This window comes from Galleria mellonella, unplaced genomic scaffold (genome assembly GCF_026898425.1).
Source record: "Galleria mellonella isolate WM207_F2 unplaced genomic scaffold, CSIRO_AGI_GalMel_v1 utg93, whole genome shotgun sequence".
NCBI lineage: Eukaryota > Metazoa > Arthropoda > Insecta > Lepidoptera > Pyralidae > Galleria > Galleria mellonella.
Genome location: NW_026442176.1, coordinates 5,094,005 through 5,115,208, shown reverse-complemented (window position 1 = coordinate 5,115,208; position 21,204 = coordinate 5,094,005). Strand labels below are relative to the sequence as shown.

The 21,204-nt window shown below is 36.2% G+C and overlaps 2 protein-coding genes across 2 annotated transcripts in view; one reads left to right on the top strand and one right to left on the bottom strand.

The window, feature by feature from the left end:
• LOC113520048 (transmembrane protein KIAA1109 homolog) overlaps nucleotides 1–11,056 on the bottom strand; it is a 70,828-nt gene extending 59,772 nt beyond the window's left edge. The window contains exons 1-4 of the mRNA XM_052902565.1: nucleotides 10,875–11,056; nucleotides 10,551–10,768; nucleotides 6,742–6,885; nucleotides 135–5,234 (exon numbers count right to left, since the gene is read on the bottom strand). Coding sequence (XP_052758525.1) covers nucleotides 135–5,234; nucleotides 6,742–6,885; nucleotides 10,551–10,768; nucleotides 10,875–10,876 — 5,464 coding nt within the window. The 5' untranslated portion in view covers nucleotides 10,877–11,056. The remainder of the gene's footprint in view (nucleotides 1–134; nucleotides 5,235–6,741; nucleotides 6,886–10,550; nucleotides 10,769–10,874) is intronic.
• Nucleotides 11,057–12,930: 1,874 nt separating this feature from the next.
• Nucleotides 12,931–21,204, top strand: part of LOC113511569 (cilia- and flagella-associated protein 43) — a 31,636-nt gene continuing 23,362 nt past the window's right edge. Inside the window, exons 1-9 of the mRNA XM_052902683.1 lie at nucleotides 12,931–13,044; nucleotides 14,420–14,583; nucleotides 15,437–15,535; nucleotides 16,511–16,673; nucleotides 17,463–17,673; nucleotides 18,626–18,754; nucleotides 19,341–19,528; nucleotides 19,955–20,057; nucleotides 20,719–20,970. Coding sequence (XP_052758643.1) covers nucleotides 12,983–13,044; nucleotides 14,420–14,583; nucleotides 15,437–15,535; nucleotides 16,511–16,673; nucleotides 17,463–17,673; nucleotides 18,626–18,754; nucleotides 19,341–19,528; nucleotides 19,955–20,057; nucleotides 20,719–20,970 — 1,371 coding nt within the window. The 5' untranslated portion in view covers nucleotides 12,931–12,982. The remainder of the gene's footprint in view (nucleotides 13,045–14,419; nucleotides 14,584–15,436; nucleotides 15,536–16,510; nucleotides 16,674–17,462; nucleotides 17,674–18,625; nucleotides 18,755–19,340; nucleotides 19,529–19,954; nucleotides 20,058–20,718; nucleotides 20,971–21,204) is intronic.

The following is a 21,204-nucleotide window of genomic DNA, read 5'->3' as shown; positions in this document are numbered from 1 at the left end:
ATCAAATTTTCGATTTCATGCGACATTAATATCATTAACAAAATCAAGCAGAATAGGTTATTTTCCTTTTACTGAAATTCAGAAAATAAAAAAAATATTAAGTATGTTAGAAAAAAAAATAGAAAGATACTCACCAACATTCAAAGTAAACGTTGTATCCTCGCACTGCTGTTGAGATGTTTCTATGTACACCGGGTCTCCTTTCTCCGGTCCTCTCTTTCGTCCAGATCCACCGGAATGTGTAGATATTAGTGCTCTGGGGCCTTTCATGATTCCAAAAGTCTTCTTGCTCCCAAGAGCTCGCAATGTAGGTCTATAATACAACTGCACGGAATCCAAGGTCTTCTTTGAACTCACATATTTTGCCGTAATATTCTCCACCGAGACGCCAAACAGAGACACACATGTCAAGTCTTGAATATTGTCTAAAGCAGAAAACGAGATCATATCTTCGACAACAGAAGACTGAATGAATATCATATTCACTTTAGGCACTGATACAGTGGCCTGCAATTGGTCACATATTGTTTCTTCGTACACATTCGAGTGCGGTATTGTCGCAAGCTTGCATTTGTCATCAAAGTTGGATTGGCTATGCGCCTGCATCTGTGGCAGCCAGTTCATTACATACTGCTTCTGTTTTAATACGTTAGCACTTTCAACAGAAGAAATACAGAGAAGTCTTAAATGGTTGATCACTGTAATAGGGTGAACATTTGCCAACACCGGAGTTAGTGATTCAACAAATTTCTGCGTGCTTTCCAGGACTAGTGGAGTTAACATGATGTCTATTTCTCCACGGAGTTTTACAAACACTCCATTTTTACTATCACTGGTTGTTGTTGCTGTAGACGTCGTACTCTTATCAGTATTATTCTCCTGATTATCTTGGACACTTTGCTGCACGTCCCACCAGGCATGAGGATAAGGATGTGCTTTGATTTGAGAATTAAAATGAGGCGTTAAGTTCGAATATGGGCCATGTTGGTTCTGATTGTTGTGAACATCTTTCTTTGGAATCAGTTTTAAAATATTATTAACCTTTCCAGACATCTCGAACTTCGGCAGATACTTTTGTCCGACGTAAACCAAAGTGCCATCTTCTGCTCTTTTAAACAAGGGCAGGGTATAAACATCACTACCACTGGGTAGAGAACAAGTAGCCCAATTAAAGCACTTGTATTGTGGCAAATTATGCATATAGCTGGACATAAGCAATGGTGAGTCCACTATAGGTTTATTTGTTTGCATATGTAAATTGACAAGCGTCATATCCTCTTGTGATGATATAGCAGATATAAAAGATGTCGATGATACAGACCCACTTTCAGAGTCAGGTTGAGCACCTGTGCTCAAATTGCTTATAGTATCTGCTGGCCCATCAAAAATGTCTGATCTTGGCATGGAATTAGTCCATTTCTCATTAGTTATGTCATTTATACCGAAAGAACTTTTATCTTTATGGTTGCTATGTCTACTGCCGAAGGAATGTTTTAAACTTGAAGAGCGACTCGGGAACATGTCTTCGTCAGCTGAGAAGAAGGCTTCGGAATGATTCTCGCTGGTTATCGACATAGTCCTCTGTACTTCTAGTGGCACAGTGTCCTCCGGAGGTGCTTGCGAGTTGAGAGAATAGTGAGATTCAGAAACTCCGACACTCCTGGTTGGCACTTTAGGCACTATAAATGATTCGCTATCGGGTTGCATCTGTTTTTTTAAGCTCGCGCTAGTATTATCTTTTACACCACAACTTAAAGCCAGCTTAGAATCAGAAACGCTGCTCTCCATTTGTGGCACATTCAGAATGCTTTTGTTCAATTTCGAATCACTATCGATTTTGGAACTTCCCAATGGAACATTGGAATCAACTAGGCGTGCATATGGAACATCGCTCTTTGTGCTCGAGACCAGAACATTATTACTCCCTTTGCTCATACTTGTATACGAGAACCTTCTGGTTAAGCTCCGGCGTTCTACAGTTTGAGGAGATTTGTTCAGATTTTGAGGAAGTGGTGATGGTATCAAAGTAGCGACATTTGTTGGCTGAAGACATACATTTAAACTGTTATAAGGCGGTGTATGGAACACCAGTTGTCCAGGATGTAATAGACTCTGGCCATAACCGTATTCTCCAGGGGTCGTTTCTATTACATTAAATACAGCCACGTTAATGCCGTCATTAAGATCTGATGGATTTGGTTTTAAGAAATTAGGACCATTTCTGTTGGAACCAAAAAATGCACAACCTCCTGTGCAGCCACATTGTGTGCTTTTTAATTCGTTTGGCCACATAAACCACAGCCGTTTTGTCTTTTCATCGTGTAATTTAAGGAACTTTTGCTGAACAAAATGTAAGTTCTTTGGGCTTTGGGGTAGAGACGAAGCCCCTTCGATCAACACAGGACCCAACGATACAGATCCAACTCCTACCCAATTATCATTATCTGCCTGTTTACTATGCTGGCTGCTGTTGCTCCCATTGGAATGATGATGAGATTGCAAATTCGTTTGAGTGTAAAGCGCTAGTTTTATGTTTGGTAATAATGCTGTGATGCCTGTACCAAAACCAACTCCATGAAGGTTACAGAAACTCAATCTTATTGGTGATATCCAAGACTGCAAAGTCGTATTCGTATCGGCTACATAGATATCGATCAGATCGATGGCAACTCGAATCATTCTATATTTTATCTCATTTGTAGTTGGACATCGGTACTTTAAAGTACTATCGGTTTCAGGGCACATTATGGTATTAGTGCCATGATGACAATTTTTAGTAGAATTTGGTGGAACCAATTCATTTTCGCTGTCACAAATTAACAACAAAAAGGTCTCTAAAGATGAAATGATTTGATAAAGTTGGGGCAAAGTCAGACGGCCCGTTAACTGACCTAACTGTAGTTCCATCATCCAAGCATATTCTATGGTATCTTCTTCAACAGAACGATTTGTATCACTAAAGAAACCATTTCCTCGTAATTGGAAAGAGGACAGCATCAAGTGGCCTTGGTATAATGCTCCAGAATTATTTGGATTATTCCGTGACATATTAGTAGATGACACCAATATTGAAGGGCTCAAAAGTAATTGAAGTTTAGTTTCTTTAAAGCTTTTGTCCATTTCAAATCCAAATCTCTCTATTAATATTACAGGACACGGAGGCTCATTTTCACTACAATTCTTTACTAAATGTGCCTGAATGTCGTGAATAATAATCGAAACCGTAACATCCAGCGGTCTGCAACGTCGAGGATCAAAAGGGCCCTTGCTTGTATCTGTCGAGTCATCAATCGATATATCAGTATGTTGATTGATACTGCTTCTGTCATTCAGTTTCATAGTGTTTTCATTGACTGGTACTTTTTGCATATCTGTAAAAGTTTGATCTTCTCCAAATATATTTTCAAGTAAATTCATGAAACTTGTTATAATTGTTCCATAGGCGAGTAAGATAGATGGCCCTACCTCTAGTTCTACGCTCACCTTATCAGGCGGCAATGAAGTACGGTCAAATTTGTTTCCGTCTAAGGCCCAGTTTAGTTGAGGCTGTTTTCTCATTCTGGGTATTCTCATTGGAGATAAAAGAATCTCTTCTTTTTCCGGTGTAGTAATGTCAGCTTGTGGCTCAGGCCCCAGTGGTGGAATTGGATGATAGTTATACCTGACACTTAAGGCCACAATAGGGACAGACCAACAATCCACCCATCCCTGTGATTTTACACACTTTCTTCGCCATTTTGACGCCTTTAATCTGCAAGGAATCAATTTCATATTTTTGTCAATAGACAGTAGTAACAGTCTTGAAGTATTCACTTCTGGTAAATAGAGGCTCATATCTACCGCTTCCCCTTGAATCCAGATTTTCAAAGGTATAACATCAGGTAGGAAATCAATGAAGGGCAAATCAAACGACACGTCCAAAAGATCGCCACAGAAAGCGACGTGATTATTCTCTTGATTAGTCGAACTGCAGTCTATCCAATTATATTGATTACTCACTGTTACCACCTCACACTCCTTTAGTAATAGCGAAATTTTCCATGTATATGGAACAAAATGCAAAATATCGGGACGTGATTTGTTTGACCAATCATTTATCAGATCCTGAAAGAAATCTATATGGGTATAGACAAGGTGAGCTGTTGCTTTGCATCCTGTCAAACCTAACTGCCAACATTGATGATGATTCCAAACAAGAGGGTAATGGCATTTGACGGTATATTCCAGAGTTTCACTTTCTGCCAAGCTTCTATATTGAAGACTTGTTGTCGCTTCAAGATGAAGTAGCTGCCCAGTAATTTTGGTGGTATATCCATCTTGCAAAACAATCCATGGTAGAGTTACTTCCAAATAAGATCCAGCACCAATATTAATATGGACAGCATTGGTTTCTTTGTTTTTTGTGAATAAAATGTCTATAGTCGCTTCATTTAGCGTCGATAACCGGATATCGAAAGATTGTGTTTGCCTTCTGTCGCCAGGTTTTGGTTGCGGTGTAACTTCTAAACTTTTGTAATTTGGCGGGAAAAAGAATCTGAATAAATGGTCTCTCTGTCTATCAGCCCATGGACCGTAACTGAAATCTGTGCCTTTGCCACATTTTATATCGACTCCCCAAATAGGCGGTGCGGACTCCACTATATCACCATTAGCCAACTGGAGAAGAACCGGCTGTTCAGGCACCAATCCCGGTTCATCCATATAGAAATAGACTTCAATGTAATTTGAACTCATTACCACGAATCCCTCTCCCATGAATCTCGGTGGCTCGTCTACCATAGCTGTGTAATTAGGACTGGGAGCTAAAATGACTTTGCAATTTTCTGCTTTGGCTTTTACAAAATGCATAAGGTGGTCTAAACTAGAGGCGGGTGGTTTTGTACTGTAAACTAAGTGAGATTCTTCAATGCTTATAGACAATGTTGTTGGTACTAAACGATTTCCAAAAACGATTCTACCCGAGCAGATGTCGATCTTAATAACCGGTATGAGGTCGCGCCACGTCCTGGCCATAGCCGCCTCTGACCTCACCGTGTCTTGGGCGCGGCGTCTCTTCTCGTTAGCGTCATTCATAGCTTTATCTCTATCTGTAGAGTCATCGTCGTTTTGCTGTTTAATTACGGGGTCTAATCCAAATATTTTCTCTAGTTCATTGTAAAGGTCGCACCGATTGTAGAAATGAAGTTCGAAGCCGTTTAACATAATGGATAACCGGGTATCAGAATGTGACAAGTCTGTGAACAACAGTAAATTGAGATCATGAGAATTAATGAATAACCATGAAATCTGGATTGTTACGAAAGAATTCAGCTTTCACAGAAGTCAAATATATATACTAAAATGGATACGAAATCATGTTTGAATAAATAGGCAATACCGTATTTACATACAATGGAGTAAACATAATGCAATTAGTATTGAGTTTGTGAAACAATAAAAAACATCGGAAACGCAAAAGGAATATCTTTCAATGATTCAGCCTTTGAGTTCTTAATCTTAGGGTTACGAAATATACACCCTGCAAGTTCAGTAATACGATAATGAATTGTGATAAGATTTTGTGTTATATGTATTTGTATTTATTTCATTTAACACAGTAAATAATAACAGCATAGCATATTAAACATGAGTTTGTATTTGGCAAGGATTTTAAGAGATTTTTGTACGTGATAGAAATAGTTAACTGTAAGCAAATTTATTACTTTTACATTTCAATATTTGAAATGAAAATAAAAGATAAGCAGGAGCATTATCAAGGTATTATATTGCGAGTTTGATAAACACCATTATTGATGACATCATGTAGGCATCATTCCTATAAACGGTCATAATTGTGATTAATTATGTGCAAATCAGAAGGGAACTAAGTTTTGTTAAATGGACAGCAAACAACCAAAAATGTTTCGAACATAGAATCAGCGCAGTAAATTATATAATTTATATATTTCGCTACGTCGTAAAGTAATTTTAAAGTAATCATCATCATCATCATCATCTCAGCCATTATCCGTTCACTGTTAAATATAGGCCTCCCTTATAGACTGCCATCAGGAAATTAAATAGAGTGATTAAAACAATAAATAAGACAGCCAGTTTGGTCGATTCTGGAGTGCATTTGACCACAATATCCCCTGATCTTAAATGACGATGTAGTTTAAGATGTTACACGCAAATTCAAATATTGTTTAATATTTAATAATTTGTTAATTGTCCACCACTGAACATAAGCCTCCCTCTATTGGAAGAACTTGCCAGTAAGTTGCCTCGTTTGGCCGGCGGGTTGATGACCGCAGTTAGGACCTGTAGATATTTTAAGAGGGACGCTGCTGCCCATCCCTCGCCCTCCCTTAGTCGCCTCTTACGACACCCACGAGAAAGGAAAGGATGGATATTCTATGCGGAGATCGCAAGGACACTTTTTTGTCTTAATCTAATACTTTGTAATACGATAGTTTCTCGAAATTTTTGTTATATGGATCTTTGAAATTTCAATCAAATTTGATTATTTTTTATTTGTACATACACTCTTAATTTACATATAAAGTTATAACAAAATTGTAAAGAGCAAGAAAAGAGCATACTCCTCTTTAAAAGGCCGGCAGCACACCTACAATGCCGTTGGTGTTGTGGGTGATCATGGGCGGCGGTAGTCACTTACCATCAGGTGAGCTGTATGCTCGTTTGCCCCCTGTGTAAAAAATTGATAACATTTTTAAAAGATAATGTAATACTTTCACTCACCTTCAGAGACATCTTTAGGCACGTAAGAGCGCCACCACCTGAATATCAAGTATCCGTCCTGTATGCGCAGCGTGTAATCATAGTTGATGTACACTATGTCTCGGAACATTATTTTACCAGAGAGAGCGTTGAGTGTGAACGATCCTGTAACAATCAATTTTGTAAAAATCAGTCAAATATGCTCATGAGTATAATCCCAAAAGTGCCGTGTAGTTCCGGTATAGAACGGGCCTTGCTTTACCGTGGGTGTCGTAAGAAGTTACTAAGGGTATTTAATAGTTGAGAGGTGGGCAGCAGCGTCCCTCTTAGAAAATCACTAAGGCCAAACTGCGAATTCCGGCAAAACCCTCCTTATGGGGAAGACCTATGTTCAGCAATGGCCAGGTAACAACTGAAATTATGATTACCAGAGGGAGACTGTACAAAAGTTGCTTGCTTGGCTACCTCTGTCCCATTCGTGTTTCAACCGTGAAGCAGTTGTGTTTACATGGCTGTGTTTCGGTTTAAAGGGTGGTATATGGCGTAAATTTACTGGGTACAGAGGAAAAACATCTGAGTCCTCAGGAATGGCAACGCATGGGGGCTGTCATGGGCGAAACAGTATACTCTGTTACGTCCATGGTACTACTCATGTCTATAGGCGACGGTTGCCACTTTCCATCAGGTGGGCCATCAGCTTGTTTGCCATTCTAAGTTGTATAAAAAAAATCCCAAAATTTGTCAGTCAGAGTAGTCGGAGGCATTTATCAACTTACTCTTGTATTTGTTACTAAAGGTAATCTAAAATATTTATTTATTTTATTTTATTAAAATAATTATAACATTAATAATATCAGAAAATATGTATTAATAACAGAAAAATGACGTTATATTTCGTATTTTGCATAATTGTATTACAAACTAATAATTAGTTGAGCATTGTTTTAATAAACATACACTAATAAACTGAATATAAATAAACCATTTTGAAGTTATTTGTTGTTATAATATTATCTTAAAAGATTATTTCAGTACTGAATACTAGATAAAATACCTATCTAATCAATAATATCATTACAAAACAAATAAAATATTTATAAAAAACTAATAATGAACCTATTTCTTTACAACTTCTACCGTCTGTATAATGAATAGTGTTCTGAAAAACTCTTCAATATGACACGTACAGCCACCTTTCACCATTGTACCGTTCGCCATCGGAAGGGAATCCGTTCTCACATCTTACAACCAGAATGCTCAAGCACAGCGCGTTTTCAGAGGAACTTCCTCGCACGAATACTCAGGTTATGGAATGACCTTCCTGCCGAGGCTTTCCTTAGAGACTACAGCATGAGGTTCTTCAAAAAGGGTGTATTAAGATTTCTTAAAGGTTACAGTCGTCCATAGGTTACGGTAACCCCGTTTAACATTAGACGGGTCGTATGCTTATTTTCCACTATAGTAGACAGTATAAAAAAATTACATATAAGAAGGTATAATTAAAAGAATTTTTTATTCATTCATTTCTGAATACATATATTTGAGAGCACTCTAAATAGATTAGTGGTTGGATTCTAATCTTGTTAGTACTAATAATGGATCAGCGTTAATTTGTACTGACTCATGCTGTTATTTATAGTTCCCCTTTACAGCACTGCTTACTTGGTCAGAAATTATTGTAATTGGAAATAAAATGTACTTACCTACATTAATTGTTATAATAATTGTTTATATAAAATATATATTTATGTAAACAAATATAAATGCTCAATCTAATTGTATAGTTTGCATTTATGTCAGTCGAGCACTTAATGTATCTACATGGATAAATCATATTTCTGAATTACAATCTAAGTAAAAGTGTTTTGCCATATAAATATTCACTTCATTTCAATTACATAAATGTCATATAAATTACCTTTAAATAAATGACTGGATATCCCATTATTTTTATTCATAAACAATTTACAATAAAAATAAAAAAATGCTTCATTTAAAGTATTATATATGTTCAACAATAGACAGATAATGCCTGAGATGAATAAAAAAAAATGGTCCTATGATAATGTGATATAATATAAAAAGAAATGTCTAACAACATACTAATAAAGAAATATATAAAAGTAAAAAAGAGAATCAAAAAAGGGTCTCAAAAAAAATCCAAACCTTGCATTGATTAAATAGTTTTTTACCACTGTTTATTTAATAATATATTAAATTTAATAATATATTAAATTTAATAATATATTAAATTTAATAATATATTAAATTTAATAATATATTAAATTTTAAAATGTATAAACAGTGGTAAAAAATTAACATTCAATAGTATTTTATTGAAAACATACATGCAGTAACTATGAGGAACTTCACTGGCCTTCAATTTTCTTTGTACAATGTAAATGTTGTTATTGAATTCAGCATGATTAATTTAATTGTGATTTGTGATTATAAACCCTTGTAGTTCACACAGAATTTGAATTACAGATATTAAACACAAATCAATTTTAACTATTACACTGTTGTGACTTTCTCCCAAATTGGGAATTTAACTCGAAATAAAGAGATTTTTTATACCACTGAGGTGGCAAACAAGCATATGGTCCACGCATGATGGTAAGCGGTTACCGTAGCCTATGAACACCTGCAATACCAGAGGTATTATGTGTGCGTTGCCGACCCTGAAGAAACCTCTTTACCCCCCTTTTGAAGAATAAGAAGATAAAACATTTGTACAAATTTTATTGTGCAATAAATAAATAAAACAGTTCCATAGCCAAAATAGGTTTTGAGAGCTTTAATGTTTTTATAAATAAGAGGAATTAATCTTATTCAGTTAATGAGTCAGCAAGAATCAATAATGTATACATTATTAATTAATTTTCAAACACAATTTAATTCTATTTTAATGTTTTGGAATGATTATTTAAAAAGTAATTTTGATTGAAATTATATAAAAAGCACTTTCGTAACAAACTGAACATTATTATTAATGATTTGAACATTTCGTTCAAATCATTAATAATATTTCTATTGAACTATCACAGAAATTTTAGATTTTTATGTTTGAAAAGGCAAAATAATAAACTATTTTTTTTTTTATTAAATTATTATTATTTTTTTAATTCATATATATTACATTATTAGACTAGGCACTCAATATGAATACTTTTTAATACAAATCAGATTTTTATTATGCAATTTAGAATTATTAGCAAATAATCCTGTCCATCTAATAGAAAGTGGTAACCGTTGTCTATAGACATAAATAGTATTATGGACATAACAGAGTATATAAATATATTTTATATTACATATAGCACAATAATTTTTTCATATTAATTAGAATAGTAAACAAGATGATGAAAAGTAGTATTTGTCACCAATAGAAATAAACAGTGCCATTGGTATTAAAAAGTATATTGTAATGTATCATATAATATAATCCATAGTACTCTCCAATATTAATGTTATTAATGCTGTATTATTATTATTTTATACAACTTAAAATGGCAAACAAGCCGACGGCAAGTATTTACCCGCAACTTTATCTACATGATTATGTATAGATATTGATGGACAGGATAACAATTGGGCTGTCCTTCTTCATTTTTAATACTATGTATACACTAAATTGCTTAACATTAACAATTAAAGTTGTTAATGGCTGAACAGATTTTAGTGGGATTTGATATATAGTTAAGAGATGGAGGTGTCACAGGATATTTTATATCATATTCGTGTGGACAAAGCCTAGACTTACAGTTAGTGTTTTATTAGTTACAATTAATAAAGAAAAGTATGACAATAAATAAAATGAGGTCACTCACCAATCTTGAAGTTCTCATCTTGGAAGTAAAATCTGTTGATCAGTCTCGTCAATAGGTAGCCGAGAACACGGCTGTTGTAGTATGTGATGTAGACGATCCATAGAACAGCGGAGATGAGCGACACCAGCAGGAGGGCGAAGTTTCGGTCCATCGTAATCTCCGCGAAGTCTATGGACGACGAATTCCATCTTTGTGCCACCGGATCGGTGAAGTTATCCCTTAATACGCGAACAAATCACAATTCAATCACCAATTAATACACAACGAGTAAAACTATAATAACATAAACATCGATGGGAGAAGGCGTAAATGCAAATAACTTACATGTTGTCAGATAAATAACTTCACAACTGTTCTTCACATTGTATACGGTGGAGAAAGTGTAATAAGTTCAGCACAATATACATTTTCATCGTAATTTTTTATTGTTTCTTTTCTTATCAATTAGAATCACTTCCCATCCGTAGTTCGCTTTTTGACATATCTAAATCTCAGTGTTGCCAGTATTTAAACATTTTATCAATTTCCCTATAGTAAAATTAGGCACAGCAATTTTCTGACAATATTTTTTTAGTAAAGTTAATCGTCTTAAACATTCATTTTTGACAGTAATTAATAATATAAATTTAAGGAAATTATTATATTCAAGTACGGCTAGGCTTTCTATTCTACTAATTAATGAACATTTATGACAAATGTTATCAAATTAATTATTTTAGTACTATAAGAAACTATTAACAGCAATAAACTTATTGTCTTCATTATTTATTTAACAGTTGTTAAAGTTAAAATAAAATTAATTTAATTGATAGAATTTTAAATTTTATTTGTTTATTTATTTTTTTATACTACTATGGTGGCAAACAAGTACACAGCCTGTCTGATGGTAAACGGAGTTACAATAGCCTATGGACGCCTGGAATAGTATTTACTATTATAAATTAATCCTATTAAGAAGTATAGATCAATTGAAATTAATAACTATTAATTAAAAACGATAGCTTGTCAATAAAAATCAAGTTTCCTAAATGTTTCTTCTTAATTTTGGGGACATTATTTTTTTTTTTTTGGTCGTCCTACTAATAAATCATTTTATTTCCAGAGGTAATTTTTCTTTTTATATAATTATTCTTAGGTTTTGGGCACAGAGTGCATCTGCCAAAAACAAATTCTGGGAATGTGCATTTTAGTAAAATTTATTATTAATATGGTTTCGTTAATATTTAAAAATTTTATTGATAAATTACTGTATACGAATATTTTTTGGTAGAATATTTTCAATTTACTGGAACGGCTTAGTCGCTATTTCTATGTATCCACTATACCTACTATTTACGAGTCATATAAATGTATCTATGTTTAATAGTTACATTGTTAGCAAATTATTTTCCTTCCATGTGGAAACTATTTTAGTTTTATATTAACATTTTCAATTTTTTTTTGTACAAAAATCAAGGCCGTGAGGTAAAATCTGCCCGTCATGTAAACTGTGTGCTTAGGACACATGCTCCTTTTTTGAAGTCGGTTAATTAATGTCTCAGCCTATTCCCATACGAAATTATGGTCGTAATTATATATATTTATAAATAGAAATTATCAAAGGAACAATTATTTAAACATTTGCGGTTGCGGTCAAAGTTTACAGTTTATGTAGCCTATAATCGTGACCATGGATTAATACCTATATTTTATTATAATTTGTTTATATATAAATATGAGAAGCCACTATTATCTCTCAATTCTCTCCGTTTACACCATAAAAAACATATAATATCAAAATTAAATAATCCATTCACATGCAGTCAAATGACTGTATATAGTTTCATCAGAGGTTCTTCTTCTTTTCATCTAAGAGTTTCCTCTTGTCGGTTCTACTAATTCATGCATCTTCTTCCAGCCAGTTCTATCCCAGGCCATATCCTTGACCTCCCTATACGACATGACACCTAGTGGTGATCGGTCGTCTCTCGAATTGGGGCCGGTAGACAGCAGAGGTCGCCAAGGGGGAAAGGGATTGTTAGTAATAGAGACTGAGAATCCCATTGCTAGCAATATACTCAACCAGGTCGACCTCCTTGCGGTTCTCTCTAGAAACTATCATGGTTAATTCCTGATAAATTCATCATGATGGGTTAACTGGCCTGTTTTCATTCTCATCTATCACCCTTCACTGGTGCTTTGCCAGCGCATCCCGTTAGCGCAGGCTAGGTTACCATACCATTTTCACCTATCAAAAAAAGTGGTTATTTTATCTCTCTGCTAAGGACAATAACTGTGATGCCATTCTCTTTCTATGGTATCCGCGTTCCTATCATAATTTAATTGTTTGTTGCCATGGAGAACTTATTGAGTGGTGTAGTTATTTAGTTAGCGTTTATGTCTATTAAACACATTATTTATTTTGTTAAAATTAACTAAAAAGAAAATAAAAAATGACTGAACGACATTCAGAAGGCTCTAATATAGCAAGCGAAACTTTTAAACCGAAAGTTAGGTAAACTATATGCTTATACCTTATATTGTTTATAGATAAAAGTAGATAGTAAATAAATCTAGATGGTACTCTCATTGGCTGGAAAATTATAAACTCAAAGGGTGAAGGGACCATCACAAAGGGGTCACCAGAAGGGTGACAGTATAGTTTTTGAATGTGTGTAAATTGAATGGTAACTCTGCCTGCGCTATTGGTGCACGCAGTCGGAACATCAGCGAGATATGATAGATGAGAATGAAAACAGGTCAGTTGGCCCATTGTGGAAAAGACCAGAGGGAGACTTTGTACAAAAGTCGATTGCTTGGGTACCTCTGTGCCATTCGTGTTTCTACCGTGAAGCAGTTGTGTTTGCATGGCTGTGTTTCGGTTTGAAGGGTGGGATATGGCGTGAATTTACTGGGTACAGAGGAATAACATCTGAGTCCTCAGGAATGGCAACGCATGGGGGGTATCATGGGCGAAACAGTATACTCTGTTATGTTCATGGTCCTGCTCATGTCTATAGGCGACGGTTACCACTTTCCATCAGGTGGGCGGTCAGCTTGTTTGCTATTCTAAGTTGTATATATAAAAAAATCAAGAAATATCCACGATGATTCCCAGGGGGAACCGTGTGGAGGTCGACCTGATAGGGTGTGTGACAGCATGGTTGAACAAATCTCGTCTGTGGTCTGGGTATCCCAACTTCGAATCCTAGTCTAAATTTCTGGATATTTCATATTCATATTTGGTGTACTTGTTTTTTGCCAACGCACGTGTGTTTGCCGACATTGCCGACCCTGAAGAAATCTTAATACATCCTTTAAGTAAATTCTATACTGTACTTTTTAAGGAAAATCTCGGCATTCCATTCTTATTTTATTTTTATGCAACTTAGAATGACATACAAGCCACTGCCCACCTGAAGGAAAGTGGTAACCGTTGTTTATAGACATTACCATGGACATAACAGAGTATACCGTTTCGTCCATGATACCCCCCATGCATTGCCAATTCCTGAGGACTCAGGTATTATTCATCTGTATCCTGTAAAGTCACTGCTATATCCCACCCTTCGAACTGAACACGGCTATACAAACATAACTGCTTCATGGTAGAAACACGAATGGGACAGAGGTGCCTAAACAAATAACTTTTGTACAAAGTCTCCCTCTGGTAATGGCATTCCATTCGTTTCGCATTACACAGCCTAAGCTTCCGAAGTAGGTAACTTTAGTAATGATGGCGCTTCGTATTTCGAAGAACACGTAAAGAGGATACCACCCTCAGACTAATAACAGTACCTTATTGTAATGCTCTGCTACCACTTTGTGGGCACCATAATATAAATTGTCTATTTTGCAACAAACAAATCTGTATGACACTGCTTTTCTAGGTGGGCAATCCCTCAGAGGCTGGATTTTATGACATTCGTCGGCAGAGACGTGTTGGCTGTTGCCCACGATATCTACATCATATTTTTCAATTTTAAGACCCAATCAGAGCTGGTGTATGTGGCCAACAACCATAAATCCGGCGACGGTGTTGATGTAATAGCAGGTAATTTTGGACTGTTCATCTTTATTCGAAACGCGCTAAGTACGGGCTTCAACTGAGTGATTAAACTTGAGAATCAAGTATGCAGTAGATGATATAAGTAAAATTGTAAACCCCATATGTATCTATCATTAGTAAGTAGTGATACATGAAAACTAGAGCAGGTTAGTTGGCTTTTAGCAGTGAATTCATCAAGAATTTGCCACATTTGTTTCCAGGGGTAACCACATAGGCCTCAATGTTAAACTTAGACAAGTCAAACTTGGTGTTATCCGGTTTCAATTCCAGTGTGAAACTAAACTACTTTTCCCAATGAACATTGAAAGAAAGACGAAAATATATTCTCGATTCCTGAAACTGCATGAATTTCGGTTGCGTCAATATATTCTCGTTGGATTTTAGCGTATCTATATGCTACATCGTATTTAGTTTTTCTTTTTTTTTTAATTCTATATTTGTAGAATAAGTTAAGTAAGTAATACGTTTATAATAATAATATTGTGAGTACAACGGCTGTTATGCCTTAGTCCTTAAGAAGGGCAACGTATGAGGGGTACAATGGACGAAACAGTGTATTCTTTTATGCCCATGTCCTGTCCATGTCTACTGGCGACAGTTACCACTTTCCATCAGGTGGACCGTTAGCTTATTTGTCATTCTAAGTTGTATAAAAAAAATTAAACATTTTTTTCCAAACTACCATAACCAGTTAGGATGCAGTGATGTAGAGCTTAAGAGATAACGACATCGCTGTTTCAAAAAAAATTATATACTGCAGTAAAAATTTCATATGCAAAACTTTCTACACACTTAATACATGTAAAAACTAAATGGAATAAATTTTACCATGTTACAGGTCACAAATCACAGATGTTCGCGTTTGCTGAAAAAACAAAAAACGCTAGAATATTCATAGTGATGTATCCGAGTTTCGTCATTCTATCCGAACTACAAGGTAGATAATGCTTTATACCCTTAATAATATTATTAATTCGAAAAAGAAGTGTTTTACTTGTTATGAAATGAAATGAGATTTATTCGTAAAAAACATAACTGTAGTTTCTTAACTAATATTAATATTATAGTTTTATAAGGGTACAATAATTATGGTTTTAGAACTGGGCTCCTAAATAGGTTAATATAATAACCTGTGTTATGGGGCCACAATTATGAATTTATTGCTGAGCTCATTTATCACCATCAGCGTCAGACGAGCCGCACGCTTGTTTGCTATTATTATATATATAATTATATTCTAATCTATTTCATTATTAACCCATGATGTCTTACTACTGGGCAAAGGGAGACCTTTAATAAAGGGATATCTCCTTCCAAGACTCAAACTAAACTCTTTTAAATCCATCTAGGTCGTCACGCCATTGGTTCATGGGCTAGCCTCGTTGTCCATCAGTAGGCATCCATTGGGTGGAGATCTTTGGCTACTTGTTTTTTTTTTAATGGGTGATAATGGAATGTTAACCCCGCCTGCGCTATCGGTATACGCTGCCGGGGCACCAGTGAGAGATGATTGGTGAGGATGAAAGCAGGTCAGTTAGCCCATCCTGACGAATTCTACTAGAATTAACCACGATGGTTTCCAGGGGGAACAGCGTGGAGGTCGACCTGACAGGGTGTATAGCTAGCTATAGGTCAGTTAGAACCCATTACCAACAATTCCTTTCCTCCCTTGGCTGCTTGTTAGGACCCATACAGCTAATATGACCCGTCCAATCTCACTTAAATTTGGCCTACTTCTGACCTACGTCTTTACCGCCAGTTTGGGAGTGAAGTAAGATTTTGGATATGCGATACGGTCTCTTCCCCCTTTAACTTAACGAGAATTAGCGAATTAAAAAAAAAGAGATTTAATTGTTTGTCATTAAAAACGTGATATCAACTTATTTTAAATACCTATGCCACTTATTATCAGATAAAGACGTTAATCGCTACAAGGGACTGTGTATGATGGAATGTGACCTGATAGCCGGCTTCAGCGGCTTCCCTAATTACCTGATCTCGGTGTGGAACTGGCGCACCCATCAGCGGCTCATTTCCGTGCCCACGGGCGTGATACGACGCAGCCAAATTTATATGTAAGCCCATATTATTATAAGCATGACATACTCGTAATTAGCAATTATTTATTGACTTCATGTTGTACAAGTGCATTGCATTAGCTAAATACATATCAGGTACTTAGTTCTCAATCGGGACTTTTTTCAATTGATTTCAATTTAAGTACACGAGGTTGTCATAAAATTTGTGTTTTTTAATGGGTGAGAATTAAATGGTAACCCGCGTCATCGGTATACAGGTTGTCTAACGAAGACAATCAGTGAGAGATGATAGGTGAGGATGAAAGCTGGTCAGTTGGCTCATCGTGACAAATTCGACAAGAATTTATCACAATAATTTCCAAGAGGAACTGCGTGGATGTCGACAGCCTCATTGCTAGTAATACACCCTGTATTGCTAGCAATGAGGCTGTTAGACCCAAATATTAATAATCCTTGTCTCCTTTAAAGAATAGGTTATCACAAATATATCACCCGTGATAAACATCATGCACAATATTATTGCATTTAGCAAGACGCTTCCCACATTTATGATATTGTTTCAATATTCTTTACTTAATTGAAAGTGGTTTATCTTGCTGATCTATGTCTCAATTGTCTTGAAATAATACTTTCGTTTTTTCGCATAATAAACGATTATTTTTTAATTCTCTGTAATTTCTTTGGTACTTGTATAATAAATTTTATTATTGAGCTTACAGAAGATTCGGTGTTTATTTATTGTTTGGTCACCATAATGGCATGTATGTAATGTGATATGTAGCAATAAATATAATTACAGTTGTTAATACAATTTCTGGCTGTCAGGGCGAGTCGTACACACTTGCTAGTGTGCGAGTGCTGGGGCGAAGGTCTGATCGTGTGGGAGGTGGCACAATGTTACAAGAAATGCTTTGTTATGAAGAGACTCAAAGAGGAGAAAACAGGCTGGGAGGTGTCTGTGCCGTCTCTAATCGGCGTTTGCTGGAACAGCGAGGGGCAGTTGTATGCAATCGATCCTGATGCCAAATTGTACAGCGTTAGTTCACATTCTGCACCTAATGAATAATAATAATCATCATCATCGGCTTATCAACATTTAACTATCCACTGCTAAACATAAACACTGCTTCCCCACCGCTTCTCACCCTTCGGGGGGTTGTGCCAGTAGTTCTCACGCTTGGCAGGCAGATTGGCAACCGCAGTAAGGCTTTGGAGATGTTTTAAGATGGACGCTGCTGCCCATCCCTCGTCTTCCCTTAGTCGCATTTTATGACACCCACGAGAAAGGAAGGGATGGCCTATTCTAAACCAGAACCACACGGAAGGATGATAGTAAATTATTCGTTTCATTTATAAAGTAAACAAGCATGGAACCGTTTACTATAAACTATTATTTTATACACCATCGCGCAATCTGCCTAAATCTAATGTATACACTTAATTTATTACATTACTAAGCTGAGAATTATTTTTTATTTCAACTAGTAGACGAGTTGTCCTTTAGAACAAAGCGGTAAAAAAGAAATAACAAAAATAGATCGTGTCGTTCTGTTACGACCTTGATCACTATAGGTCAGTCTAGATCTCGCCTGATGTATTCTCTGACGACCTCCGTGAAACTGAGATATTCACATTGTTTTCCAATGTAAAGCAACCTCCACCGCGTTCTTCTCACTGCACGGCGACTAACTGCTCAACGCCCGCTAAATTAAAAATCATTCGCGGACCATATTTTGACTTCTGTGGTGTACTGGTTGGGAACCATTGCTTTACATAAATAGGGATTGATTTTCAAGAGGCTTAATTTAAAAGCCGAAGTTGCTTAAATTGGCTCGTTTTAGATTAATTCTATCCGTAAATATGACTGGCTTCTTATAACATAGGATATTTGATCACTCAAAGACCTGACAATCAGTGTGACGGTACAATTTACTTTTATTATTTTAAATTTAGAATTATCTTGTGCCTGATGAGAAACTGTAACGTAGGTGCTGTCTGACGGCATCGGTATGGTGACGAATTTAGAATGGTGCGAAGACATAAAAGGGAACATAAAGCCTCGCGTATGTTCCTTCGGCAGCGGCTTACTTATTTACGGGCCAGACAAGTATTTAAGGGTTGGTATACTTTTTCTATTTATATTATTGAAATCGAAAATAATTACTTATTGGTGAATGGTGAACGGAATTTAATTTCTTTGGTCATCAATCAATTCATCATTAAGATGAAGGCATGTAGACTCAGAGATTGTGTCATCAATTCTATTGCGTAGCGTATTTATTTCAGCCGTTAACTCTCCACTGCTGGACATTAGCTTTCCCCATAAGGAGAGTTTAGCCAGTAGTTGCCACGCTTGGCAGGCGGGTTGGACACCACAGTTAGGCTTTTACATATGTTTTAAGAGAAACGCTGCTGCCAATCTCTCTACCATATGCTCCCTTAGTCGCCTCTTACGACACCCACGGAAAAGGAAGGGGTGGCCCATTCTATGCAGGGACCTATACGGCGTGGCGTATTACTGGCCGTCATATTTCTCTACTTATGTTCTCTTAGTCTTTTTGGAAACAAAAAGATCGATGTAGATGTGATAAAACAGAACTACTCTATGAAGTTTTTTTAATTATTCACCCGTCTCTCTTAAATAGAAAGAATTGGAACGTAAATAAACAATGCGAACAATAATAATTCAATTTTTATTTACAGTCATTAAAGAAAACTGAAACTAAATGGCAAGTGGTGTGGAAGTATTTGCTTCACGATGAGGTGGTGCGGCTGGTTTCTAACGCGAACTCAGATGTCGCCGCTATCTGGACAGACAGCGGGTTCGTGTATAAAATTACTGGAGAGTCAGAGGAGAAGATAGATGTCAAATTATTCACGTTCAAGCAGAGGTAAAGTAAGGACTGAAGAGTCGAGTGGATTATTTGTTTTGCTATTAGATTGAGAAGCAGGTTAAGAGGAATGTAGGAATTTTTTTCTTTATTGTCTAATAATTGTACTTTGCTGTCTAGCAAAGTACAATTAGGTAATCCAGTAGAAGTAATGGAAGTAAAGTTTTTATTAAATGAAGTTGGTGAAACTAGAGTTGTGATCTAGAACTAGAAATGTGATCACTTATACACTAGAGCTTTTATAAATCTAAGACCATCTTAGTTATTTTTTTACTGAACTAGGTGTTATTTTTCGGAAGTACATATCACTGGTTACTTGATTAGAATTAATTTCTTACTGCTTTACTTCAGACATGTTCAAATTGTCACGAAGATTCTTATTTTCGCGTTTTATCTATTCAAAATGTATACTTGAAATACTTCCAGGAACGTCATGAAGATCCAACTGATTGCGCCGGATTGTAAACATATCGCCATGGTCAATGATAAAGGAATTCTTTGTATTTATGAAGTGGACTCTGCTAAATTGGTGAGTCATTAATACAGCCTGTATCTAATGTAATATGACAATTATATTCATTGTTCTCACTTGTATTACTATGTATCAGGGTGTACTTGGTGATGTCTATGGCGGTATTAATGTTTCTAGGCGAAGGTTACTACTTTCCTGCTTTATGTTTAAAATTTTTATATATGATTTTGATCTGCTGATTTCCACCACCGTACAACCCGCCACAAACTAAAGTTTCATCCTAATCATCTGGACGAGTGGCGGTCTTCCACCGTGCGTTTTTCAAGGCACTTTCTTTCACGCACAACCATTCTTTAAAATCAACTTCCAGCAGCAGTATTTCCGAACCGATACGACAACATAACCTTCAAGAAAAGAGTATATTCCTTTTTAAAAGGCCGGCAGCACACGTGCAATACCGCTGGTGTTGTAAGTGATCATGGGCGGCGGTAGTCACTTACCATCAGGTGAGCCGCATACTCGTTTGCCCCCTGTGTTGTAAAAAAAATGTAGACATGAGATTCCTAATATTGCCTTAAAACTGGAAGAGACCTTAGACCTTAAAAACCCTGGAGAAAGGACTTGGAGAAATGGACTTTACTCCATTCATTTGCCTGCTTAAATCCTTTAAGTTTTGTTTTTTGCACCTATGTTTTCTACTTTATTTTTTTATTACTAGGTGTCAATGAAGTATATAGAAGGTGAGGATATATCTTTCGAAGCAAGCCTAGTTGATCCTATTATTATTGTGTTCGGTGATGTCGATCAGAAGTATGGACTGGCGCTATTAAAATTCACCCCGGAGGAAGGCCTCCACAAAATAGGTAGCATGTGCCTGACGCAGCAGATCGTATCGCACGTTGTGTTCTCGCCCACTGGGAGAGAGCTGACTGCAGCTGCCATGTCCGCCGGCCACATATTTATCATGAAGGTATATTTTTTTTTATTCAAACAGTACTTACAGGCGTATATAATATATATCTATTGCTGAATATAGGCCTTCCCCATAGACTGCTATAAAAACAGTCCTGAGCATGAAGAAGGACATTGCAGGGAAACAGATGTATTTGAGGTCGTCCTTCCAACTAATGAGGGGGGGGGGGGAGGGAGCTTATCCTACGGACAAGACATACTAAACGGATAGAGACAGCAGCATGGGGTTCTT